This window comes from Rhinolophus ferrumequinum, chromosome 19 (genome assembly GCF_004115265.2).
Source record: "Rhinolophus ferrumequinum isolate MPI-CBG mRhiFer1 chromosome 19, mRhiFer1_v1.p, whole genome shotgun sequence".
Taxonomy (NCBI): Eukaryota; Metazoa; Chordata; class Mammalia; order Chiroptera; family Rhinolophidae; genus Rhinolophus; species Rhinolophus ferrumequinum.
Window position 1 is genome coordinate 11,618,419 of NC_046302.1, and position 12,402 is coordinate 11,630,820.

General features: G+C 36.1%; 1 protein-coding gene across 1 annotated transcript in view; it reads left to right on the top strand.

The window, feature by feature from the left end:
- Positions 1-12,402, top strand: part of L3MBTL4 (L3MBTL histone methyl-lysine binding protein 4) — a 329,281-nt gene that overhangs the window by 213,910 nt on the left and 102,969 nt on the right. Inside the window, exon 15 of the mRNA XM_033087485.1 lies at positions 8,452-8,522. Coding sequence (XP_032943376.1) covers positions 8,452-8,522 — 71 coding nt within the window. The remainder of the gene's footprint in view (positions 1-8,451; positions 8,523-12,402) is intronic.

A 12,402-nucleotide genomic window follows, 5' to 3' on the forward strand; every position in this document is an offset into this window, starting at 1 on the left:
CTTCCCTAAGGCTTGTATCAATGATAAAATAGTCTGGGGAAAATTATGATAATCAGAGAAAAAGGCATGTAGTGGAGTAGTTCCTTAATGATCTTCATAATAAATTGCATTGCCACGAGCCAACTTGTTTATTTCCACTACTCAAGTTAGCAATAATGTAAATACCTTCTATGAGGTCCATTTGCAGAACGGAAATAGTGTGAGTTGGTTGTTCCACATATTAACTAAGTTATTAAATAGATTTTCTTTAATCCATCAGCCTTTTCTCTTTCTCCTTCACACATAAATTCTCTGCTTTGGAAATTTGAAGTCTACCCACTATCCCACACACTCCCTGTCATCAAACAATATTTTTTTATTTCTGCTCTGGTGCCTTTGTTCCTGTTCTCCTTACCTAATTTATTCATGCCTGAATCTTCTCCCTTCCCCAAGGCCCATCTCTGTCTTGAAGTTTTCTATAGCAGCTCCAACCCATATGAGCTTCTTGAGGATAGAAATTGTGTTTTATATGTCTCTGTATTCCCAACACCTAATATGATGCCAGATACTTAGTAGGCACTCTCCAAATGAAATAGATTTTGAGCAACCACTATGTGCCAGGGACGGTGCTAGGCCCTGGGATTTGAATCAAATAAGAGATAGTCCCTTCCCTTGTTCTTAGCACTAGTGGTGCTTTTGGTCTATACCATACATTTGTAGCTTATATGTGTGTGTCTTTTTAATACTTGCTTTGTGTGTGTGCCTTATTTTCTCAAAAAGATTGGAGGCTGCTAAAGGGTAAGAACCAATTTTAATTATACTTTTGTTTTTCTCTTCATTATGGTTTACATTATAGATCTTAGCAAATCTAAGCTGATTGATTTATATATACATATATATGCATAGATACGAGGTATGATCAAAACATACAGTGAATGTTTAAGTAAAAAAAAAATTATTACAGGAAAAGGCACATTGCTATTAATTCTCCTCAAAATACGCTCACTTCAAACACACTTATCCCATCGTTCTTGCCACTTTCTGTAGCAGTTCGGGAAGTCCTATTTCATGAGTGTCTAGTTGCACTGTCATGGCTACCTCAATGTCCTGAATCGATTCAAAATGTTTACCTTTCATGGTCAGTTTGACTTTGGGTAAAAGCCAGAAGTCGCATGGTGCCAGATCCCGTGAAAAAGGTGAATGAGGACACACCATAATGTTTTTATTTAACAAAAATTGCCATATACCAGAAGTGATCTATGACATGGAGTGCTGTCATGATGGAGGATGATTTATGGCACACTTTCAAGCATACTTTTTCTCAACCATAGCTCACACCTGACTGACTATACCAAACAAGGTGAAACTTGTCACACACTGGTTTTAAGGTCCAACGCGCCACTTCCCATATTGAAGATCCCTGCCTTTTTGTTGGATGGCACTCGGCAGCAGCATTCACTGTATTTTGTGATCACACCATACATGTATGTGTATACACACACACGTGTGTGTGTGTGCATTAGTTTTCCTCTTAGAATCTCAGTTTCTTCTGAGACTTTGATTTTGAATATAGGTGTATAGATGTAGATAAATACAGATATAAGATAGGTATAGATACAGCTATATGATTGGACCTGGCATATAGTAGAGGCTATTGAAATAATAGTTCCATATTCTAGTTGTGTATATACACCACACATCTTTGTACCAAACATGGAAATTTAGACCTTTATTTATGTCGTCTGAAACGTTACTTGGCATCTGGAACTACATTAGACCCCTTAATCAGTTGAGCAGTGGTCAAAGCACCAAGACACCCAGACTCCTTCTGAGCCTGTAGTTATTGTGGCTGGACAGCAAACCTGCAGGCCATCCAGACAAGCTCCCTCCCACACCACACTCCCAGTGGGACCCTGAGAAACCTCTAGCCAGGTGTGACAATCCTGGAGCTTAACAATGGGAAAGGACTCAAAACATTATCTAATCCAACTTCTTCAACATAAAAATAAGGATATCAAAGCCAAAGAATTTATTTCCCTTACTGACACTGTCGTTTGCAACATCAAGCCCTCTGACTTCCAAATCATTGCTCCGCTCGTTATTCCCTACCTCCTCCTACCTCAAAATTAAGATTCCCTCAGAACAGATTGGTTTATGGCATGTGAATACCTGAATGGTATTTACCTTGCTAAATTCAGGATCCTGACCATAGCCAGGTCCTGAAATTGGACATATTCATTCATTCAACATTTGCCCATTTAACAAATACTTAAAATGGTACTATTCTGAACCCTAGTGATACAACAGTGAACAAGACAGATTAAAATCTCTGTCCTTATTAAGCTTTCACTCAGTGATAAGAAAGTCACCCCAAGATAGTAAGTTGGCAGGATGAGGATTTGTACTTGAGCAGGATGTTTCTAGTTTTTGCAGATTTGGCAGTGGGCCTGTTGATTCACTCATTGAATCAACCTTCATTCATTCATTCATTCATTCATTCAGCAAATATGTGTGGAGATTTCAATATTGCCAAGTAGTGTGTTAGATACTGGGGAGATGGAGGTGAACAAAATAATGCCATTCCTACAGCGAGCATAGTTTCAGATAGAGGAGATGGAAGAGTAAAACAAAAGTAAACCATAAATGAAGAGAAAGTCACAGATTGTGATAAGTGCCATGAACAAAGTAAAAGGTTGAAAGGGTAATATTCAAAATACTTTCAGCAATTACCTATCTTAATGTCCCAGAGGCCTAAGCAGATCCAAACCATTAAGGGAAAAGAAGTGTTCTGTTGAATATTTTTCAAATTAAAAATGAAATGAGTCATGTCAAGATCAGCCCAGGAGCGCAGACAGAAACTGAGATAAAAGGACTCAGCCCTCACTGGAGTCCAAACGCCTTGGTTACTTTGGCACATTCATTATCGTCTGTATTTCCTAAACAAAGTTACAGTTTGGGTGAAATGTGTAAAATAACCAATATATGCCTTAAAAAGATCTTTAAAAAATACTTTTCTGAGCTGATTCTCATAAGGCATTTTATAATTTACTGTGAATCTCTGGAATTCTGGAATCCTGCCTTGGCCCAGGCTCTTAGTAATTAAATGCTGTAGAACAGTGTGTGCTAGAATGTTCGTGGTTCCTTGCATAAAGGAAATGCTAGTGTTCCTGCACCACAGAAAAACAAAATTTCGTTGCCCAAACACCAGGGACATTTTTTCTCACCTATGTACTTAATCTGGCTTTAAAATATTTCCCATTTGTTGTAAATAGTAAAGTTGGGACATTTAACATTTAAATAGTAAAGCTGGGACATTTTCCCATACCTAAAGCAATGCTTGTGTGGTATAGAAAAACTAGAAAATATACACTAGTATAAAGAAAAAAATTAAAAACATTAATAATACCCCAAATTTCTCCTATTAAACAGCATAAGTTATAGGCTTATAAAAATATGAAAAATTCCCAGTGCAATAATTCAGGTAATATAGAAGTTTTTAAAAATAATTTCTCACTCCCCACTCCTCAACTTTGATGCTGTGTCCTAAGGTTACGTGTGATTAGTTTGTCATGTTCTCTTCTACAATTTTTCTGTTTATACAGATATGCAGATATACATTCACTCTTTTTTTTTAAAAAAAAAAAACTTACATTAACTTTTTATTAGTTTCTTTGAAGTTTAGCTTATACCACTATGGATAGATTATGATATAACCAAGTTGAATATGGGGAAAGATGCCGCATTCCTGAAAGGTTAACATGGGAGCGAAAGCTTAACATGAAAGGTTAAAGGACCCGGACATTAAATGCTGAGGTTTTAATAAAATACACACATATCTTATCCCAAGTTTATAATGTTGGACTGAACAAGGCACCTGTAAAGAAATCAGCATTTATGACCAGAAGAAAAATAATCTGGTCTTGGATTTTTATAGGGAAATGTTGCAAAGACTTAGACACCTAAGTCTAACCACAAAGAAAGAAGAAATTTGCCTCATCCCTTTTTGGACAGCCATGTGAAGTCATTGTTTGCTAGCTCAAAGAAAGTCTGATGATAAAACATATTAGCTAAAAATATATATATATATGTTTTATTTATTTAAAAATATGTCATGGATAATTTGCCATATCAACACAAATACATTCCATGCATTATTTTTAATAACTATATCATATTCCATAGTGTGGACATACCTTAACTTATTCCACACATTTCCCTATTGACGGGTATTCAGATTGTTTGTTATAAATAATGCTGTAATAAACATCTTCGTATGTATATTATTTATTGATGCTTTATAATACAGTGTTTTTAAAAGTTGAAGTTCTTTTTATTTACAAACTAAACACATTGTTGCAGCAAGTGTCAGTCCTTCTTTAGATTGATAGAATCTTACAGGTCCGTGATCCCTTTTGCTTTACTATAAATCAGTTCACATATACAAATATATATACACACAAGTATACGTACATACATCGGGAGGAAGCTCTTGCAGTCCTCATGATTTGATACCAGCATGAACATCTCACCTCATCACACACCACATCCCGTTACTATCTCTTCTCATGCCCTACTCTCAACATGTCTGTGCTTTTGCCACGTCCGCTTTATACTCCCCTTAGTAAAATTTGTTTTGAAGTTTAGTTCAAACTCATCTTCTCCTGAAAGCTTTTTCTAATCTCTCCAGCCTTTAACTTGAATCGTCTGTTGGATTATAAGTCACTTGGTGGCAGACACCATCTTGGCTGAATGCAATGCCTACATGTAGGAAAATCTCAAAGCAATGTTGACTGGACTTGGAGAATTTGTCTAAAAATAAATGGCAGTCAGAAGCCAATATTGCCTTTCAAGCCCTATTATAAGTTATAACTAAATACACTTATTAAGGCAATTTTGGGGAAAAATAGCAATGTAAAACAGTCACATGTGGTATGTGCATTTTTGGCCTAGGGACCCTATCCTTTCCTTTTAGAAGTCAGCAATCTTGTTCAGTAAAGGGCCGTGTAGTAAGCAGTTTAGACTGTGACAGCTATAAGATCTCTGCTACAGTTACTCAGCCTGAGCACTGTAGTGTGAAACAGTCATTGGCAGTAAGTAAACAAGTAAAACGAGTAGAACTGTGTTCTAGTAAAACTTCGTTTACAAAAACAGGCAATGAGCAGGATTTGACTTGTGGACTATAGTTTTCCAACTCCTATTCTAGATGGTGTCTAGCTATGTTTAGACTGACCTGAATTAAATTCAAATTCTGGCTTGTTTTCTTTGACTCTACTGCTTACTGTGTGACTGTGGGCAAGCTACTAACCTGTCTTTTTTGATATATAACCATAAGATTCGTATTACCTCCCTCATGTTAGGCATCTAATTCAGGACCTAGCATTTACTGAACACAGGAATAATAGCGCCAATTTGCCTTGTTAAAATAGTGGAAGCATAGAAAGAGGGCCAGGGAACATGAAGTCGCTTTTTAAAACCGAAAGTAGCAAAATCCTAAGGAAAAGGCAGAGGAAAAACAATGGGTAGCCGAGATTGTTGGATGAGGCTGTCAGGTCTCACCAGCCGAAGCAGTAGTCCTCTAAATCATGTACACCCCTCTACAGAATGAATCAGGACAGACAGACAGGCAGTTTGACAATTGTTGCAACAACAGCAATATTATTAATAAAAAATTTTGAAGATAATTTCGTGCGCCTGGAGCTCTAATGACCATATAAAAGGTATGGGTCAGGCTTCAAGAATTATTGATGAAATAGTAATACCTGCAGATTTCAATGGTATTACATTTCTAGCTGAAATACAAACAAATATGAATGTCTGGCACCTTACTGACCCAAACATTTCAACTGACTATATGCAATAGGTGCTTTCAAGATGCAACACTTCAGGGGCTTTTGCCGCTGCCATCAAGATAAAGTCCAAACACTTGAGAACAGAATGCAAGGCTCCCCACATCTTGGCTCCAGCTTATTCTTTCACCCTCATTTTTGATCCTTCCTTTCCTTACACAGTTCAGATGCTTCAGCCAAGTAAGTTGATGTGCTTATTCCTGTTCCCAGAACACTTCTCCCTCGCAGTTTGCTTATGCCCATTCTGTTCCAGCCTAATGCCCTAAACCTTTACAAACCCATTCATCATCCCCATCCCCATTCTTTCAGGACGAGACCTGGCTGTGTCCTCTGCAGAGCAACCTGGGCAACGTGGCCCGGCGCCAAGCCACGTCCTCCTGCCGGCTGCCAGCAGCGTTATTAATATTACCTGTCCTTTGCTTTTGCTCTGCCTGTGACATCTCTGTGAAGCCCTCTGTAAATGCTCAGTAAACCCTACAAGGTGATGTGTAGAGTAGAAAGAAACCTGGATTTGGAGTCTGAAGGCTTGAGTTTGTGTCCTGACTCCGCCATCGTCTCACTGTGTGCCTGAGATGGGCAAGTGGTTTCACGTCTCTGAGTCTTAATTTTTTAACTTATAAAACTTATAACAAGGGTCCTATACCAACATCATAGAGTTTTTGTGAGAATAAAATGAGGTTAAATGAAATCAAGAATCTGGGAGTCCTTGGAAGTTACCTACCTCACTCAGGAAATGTAACTGAATCTGAACTGTTTACAGGATTTGTTTGGCTTCGTGTATCTCCCTAGTAAGGTAATAATTTTGAAAGCAGGAATTATACCAAGATATATCTGTGATTGATTAATTGCAATGCCTGGTATTTCTTTTTTAAAGCCACTCAATAAATTTATTTGATTTATTTTTAAATTGTTTTTAAAAGTCCCCATCAAAGTTATATAAGGCACTCTAGCTTCTATTTTTTTAATTTTGTAAATTAAAACTGAGATCTTTATCAGCATATATTGCAGGTGGATGCTTTGAGATGATTTGAAATTAAACTCAGTTTCATAAAATTTTTAAAGTTTGGGGGGGAAATTCCCAAGGTTTCCCAAAAATGTGTACGCAGAGCTAAAATTTTTTCCACCTTAGTTTTTGTAAAACTACTACGATGTGCACACTTTGTGCCTCCAGCATCCCATGTCGACTAGTAGCTCTCTCCACCAGATACTCACTGTTTAAGTTTAAGCCCTTTTTCTATAGTTTATATTCTTTCCTACAAGAATGTGAGTAAATCCTGGTGCTATATAGAATATAATGAAAATTATACATATTGAATTAATGTAAACATTCCACATATTTTATGTATGTCGATGATGCGTAAGAGAGTGTAGACTATTTTATAACATATTGTTTCACTGCTTGTTCAGAACACACCCTGGGAGGCAAGTACAGTCTCCGTTTTGCAGACTGGGGAGCTGAGACCACCAGAGTTTAAATCTACACTCGGGGTCACAGACCTAGCACACCAGGTGCAAGGACATGGAGCCAGGGTTTTCCACTCTGAGTGTACTGGTCTCCGCATTAACCCACAGCTGATTAACTACCTAGAGTTAGGCTGTACAGTTGCTACATAGGAACTTCTTTTAAGGTCCAAAGATACGATTTCAATAGAAACTCTTTCACAATTTTTTGGGCATTTTTGATGGAAAAAAGAAAATAGTCTTAATGGTTAAAAAAAAAATCTAACTGATAAATCGAATGCGTTTTTACCATGACATACATGTTTATAGAACATGTGAAGTTACCTCAAATTATGTACAAGTCACTTAGATTTCTATGTGAGGTTTTAGTAACTGAATCAGTTTCCTCATCTAAATCATAAATTGAAACAGTGCTTGCATGCCTAACTCAAAGGCTTGTCCATGAAGATAAAATGTGAGAGTCTGTCCAAGTGCAAGCAGAAAATATATTTGCAAAGTAAGGTGTTACAATTTTCATTAAAGTCATAAATATTACAGATAAATTAATCAACTATCTCAAGTTCTGTCTACCTAAAATTAACTACTAGGTAATTAGCAGCACTGGAAAAGTTTCATTTTAGAAACTACCATATTTATTACAAACTATGAGCATCAAGTTTCAATAAAGTGCTATGATGAATGAGTTACAAAATTAGTCCTTACTGCATACTGGAGCATTTAAACGTTAATTAATTCCTTGACATCCAACAATATAACTAAATTACTTTATACAGTTGTTTGAGCATAATGTATATAATCTTTTGATTACGATAAATGCTAAAATCATCAGTAGCAATTATTATTTAGCCACCTACTGTCCCTAATAGCTCTCCTCAGAATCCGAAGAGATTATTCTCCAGAGAGTTTTAGAAACATTTTTGGTATAATAGAATGGGGAGGAGGGCTTTTAAGTTTTAGATTTCAAAGTTAGAGTTTCTGAACAAAAGTGTAGTTTTTTTCTTACTTTAAATTGAAATAATATTTTGACAAGACTCTGTGCCGAAAAATCCCGTGCTAATTCACTATTGATTACCCTTTGGTTTCTATTTAAATGTGTGCTGCTGTCATGATTTCTCCCTACCTCACAGGATAATGAATCTACATTTTATTTCTGTTCTTTGCCCAGACTGGTACAGCAGGCAAAGTGTTTGAAAATCAAAGGAAAAGAAGATATTGACTTGGATAATCTCTTCAGAGGTAAAAACAAAAACACTAGCAAAAACACAGACTATGGTTTTTGTTGTGAAGAAATGTCTTGTTCGATTGGTTGGTTTTACCATTCTAGTTAGTGAAGAGCGGAAGGAACCTGCCTAGAAGTCGAGAGATTTGTGTTCTAGTCCCTACCCTATGAATAATAAGTTCTGTCACTTCACTACTCTAAGTCTTAATTTTCTCATTTTTAAAGTGAGAGGTCTAGACTCTGTAATCACTATGGTCCTCACTCATGGTAAGACAAATCTAAATCTATAAAAGTAAAAGTCTCAATGGTGCAATCTCTTTCTGCCATTGACAGAGGGTAGGCAGGGAACACAGAGGTGTCTCATTGCAGTTTTGTATATTGGGGGACTGGGAAATGTACCTCATTAGTAAGACGTGCAAGAAGGTTATTGGGAAAAAAGTTTAATTATTAGAAGCTGAGGGATTATTAGAGTATAGGAAAAAGAACTGCATGTTTTCATTTAATTATGTTTCTTTACAATTAAGGCTCAATATAGACAAAAATCTCATCTATAATTTTGAGATTGTATTGTAGCAAGCTAAGGAATAAATTTTCCCTTCATTGTGTTAATTGAGTGCAACAATTCTTATTTGGTCAGATAAAAACAATTTGAGATTAGTATCCTTACATGTTTAGCCGTAGTAGTTCCATATGTCTGTATCTGCCAAAACATGGTAGGAGATCTGTTTATCTTCTAGAGAAAAAGAAAATTAGTGAGTTTTCTGCTGACTTGGCCAAAAGTGCAACAAGTTAGCCTAATTTGGTAGCACTGCACTTTATCTCTAATACAATTGTACACTGCTTTTCTTAAGAGAAAAAGAATGTGCTTGGCAGTCATTGAACTAACAAGGGCTGTGACTTCTATGAGCAAAGCTAACCTGCTCATTTCAGGCAAAGCTCAAGCTCAGCTTGTGTTGTTGGAAAAACTCAACCACAAAGGAAGAATCTTTTCTCAGAAAATGGAGGGCAGTTAAGTTGCTTCGGTTTGATTGTGCATCTATATGTCTCCCTAACCAGAAGAATTTCTGTGTGGTATAACTAGATCTGAACACTACTTTACATAAAATAAAATAAATAGCTGATATTTTAGAAACTGCCCCAAACAAATGTTCTAATCCAGTTTACCAAGCCTTCATTCTGTAAACAACATGTTTTGGAATGGTATACGGAGTCCTTAAAATGTGTCAGTGTGTTCATTCATATTTTGACACTTTAGAAAATATCTCCACAGAGTAATTATATATATGTTCCTGTTAAAATCTGATACACGATTTTTGTAGTTCACATAGTAAAAGTAGTAATGAGGATCATCCTTATAAAAATAGAAAATATCACTAGCAAAATACATTTGCATAATGTGAAAGATAAAATCTCTTAACTGGGTTAGCATGCATTTGTTCTTTTCTGCATCCTTTATAAAAAGTTTATAACCATACATGTGTCTATTCATGTATTTACTGTGCTCTTTAATTTAAACATTTCGATTTCCTCGCCGCGAAGGTCTGTGTATACAGATGCGAGGCAATAATGACACAGCAACCTGCAGGGAAACGCCCTGACTGATGCAGAGCACACAGCTACCTGATGGGGGCCCACGATGCTCTCTTGTGGAGAAAATGCCTTCAGGGATCCATTCTAGTCCCTGAAAATTGACAGGATTTATTTAGCACCTGCTTTCTATTCTAGCCTTTTGTCACACAGAGTGGGTCTTCCTTATATTGGACTAATCCTCCTTATTATAATTAAGCTCGTTCTCTCTAGTTCTAACCTGGTTGAGACAAACTAATGAGAATAAATATGTTACTACTGTGATATTAAATGATTATTTAATATTTTATTTTTATTTTGTGTAAGCTTACCAACCTGAGCATAATTTCTAAACCTTTACCTTTGTTTATTTGTTTGTTTGTTGTTTGGTCTGGCCATAGATTTGAACAAACACCGTAATCCATTAGTTCTTTTTTTTTGTTTTTTGTTTTAAGGAAAATGAGCTAAGATTTGTTCTCCATTTCTCCTATTAGGGGAAATAGTATACTTTTGATTTTTAGAGTTTGTGTATACAAACCCAGGCAGCGTCTGTTTTTCCTACCTTGGGCATATTCTCAATGGTTACTTGGAAACATCTTTATTGTCTAAGTCATTTTATTCAAAGTAGATATGCTTGACAGATATAATAAAAAATATTTTAAAGACTACCCATTATTTTCCAGTATACTTCTTAGAGATTCAACATTTTTTCCTTTCCCATAATCATGAATGAAAATAAGAATGGATAACAGTGTCTTTTAGTTTATAATCATATAAATGGTTGAGGAAAATATGATTATCTAAAAGGCTGTTTGGTACTAAAATTGGCAGAAGTAAGTTGGAGTTGGTCTTACTAATCTCAAGGTTTGCAGGTAAGCTTATTGAGTGCCACACCTAAGACATGGAAATGGTAATTATCCTTTGTGTCTTTTGTTAAGTAAATAACGCATGGACATAGAGTTGAAATGTTTGGCGAATAACAGGTCCTTTTTCTGGCACTGAGTTGGGCACCTGCACAGTGGCCTTTCAGGGTTTTATCTTTGCTTAATGAGTGTTCCACAGAGACTTGCACAAAATCTACTCCTTTGAACACCAATTGAGTGAGGCTAATGAAAGTGCATTTCCTTTAAGTATAAAGGACCTGCTCATCTAAGTGATCTGCCCTCATGCCCCATTGAGAACTCTAGACCCAGAGCAGCTAAAATTCAGTTATTTGGTGCCACAGACAGATCTTGCTGTCACGGTAACCACACTGTGTCACCCAGGAAACAACCTTTGGTACTGTGGAATGTTCAACTAGAAAACTACTTCTTTTTTACTATTGATAAAGTTTTGGACTCAAATGTGTAACTAATGATCACTTCCTTAAAAATCCAAAGATTTATAAAGCAAAGAAATGCAAGAGATAAACATTGTTAATAAACCCTTCATAGATTTCTTTTGGATATAATTCACCTTTTTGTTTTCTTTACCAGTATAGAATCAAATTATATTTGGTGATTTACAATTCACTTGTTTTCCACTTGCTGAGATATCATGGTTACTTTTCTAAGTCAGTGCATAAACACCTGCTCTTCTTTTCTTTCTTTTTTAAGTAAAAATTGTAGCCAAGGACACAAGAGATCACACCCATTTAATCACCACTTGGGTCAAAAAATAGAAGCTGACTGGAAGCCCACCCATGCCATCCAATTACCACCTCCTGCCAGGATAATTGCTCTTCTGATTTCTGTCACTATCAATTACTTTGTCCCTGTTCTGAACATTTTATAAATGAAATCATATAGTATGCACCCTTTTCTGTCTGACTTGTTTTGCTAACATTATGTTTGTGAGATCTGTCTAAATCATGGTTTCCTTATTCTCATCGTTACATATTATACAATTTTATGGTGATTCCACAATTTATCCATTTTTAATGTTGTTTTCAGTTTTGCCCTCTTACCAATGGAGCCACTAGGAATATTCTAGTATATGATTTGTGTATTTGTGTATGGATATGTGTATGCATTCCTGTAGGGTATATACCTAAGAGTGGAATTTCTGAGTAATTGGGTTTGTATAATTTCAACTTCAGGAGTCAGTGTCAAGTATTTTTACAAAGTGGTTGTACCAGTACATTCCTCCCAGCATGTTTTGGAAATGGCAGGTACTCTAAATCCTTGCCAACAGTTAATTTTTATCAATCTCTGGTTTTAGGCATTCTTTGGGTTTACAGTAGTATTTACTTAAGCTTTTAATTTTGCATTTCCCTAAAGCCTAATGAGCTTGAACACATTTCATGTTTATTGTTATTTGAATATTCTCTTTTGTGAAGTATATTTACCATTT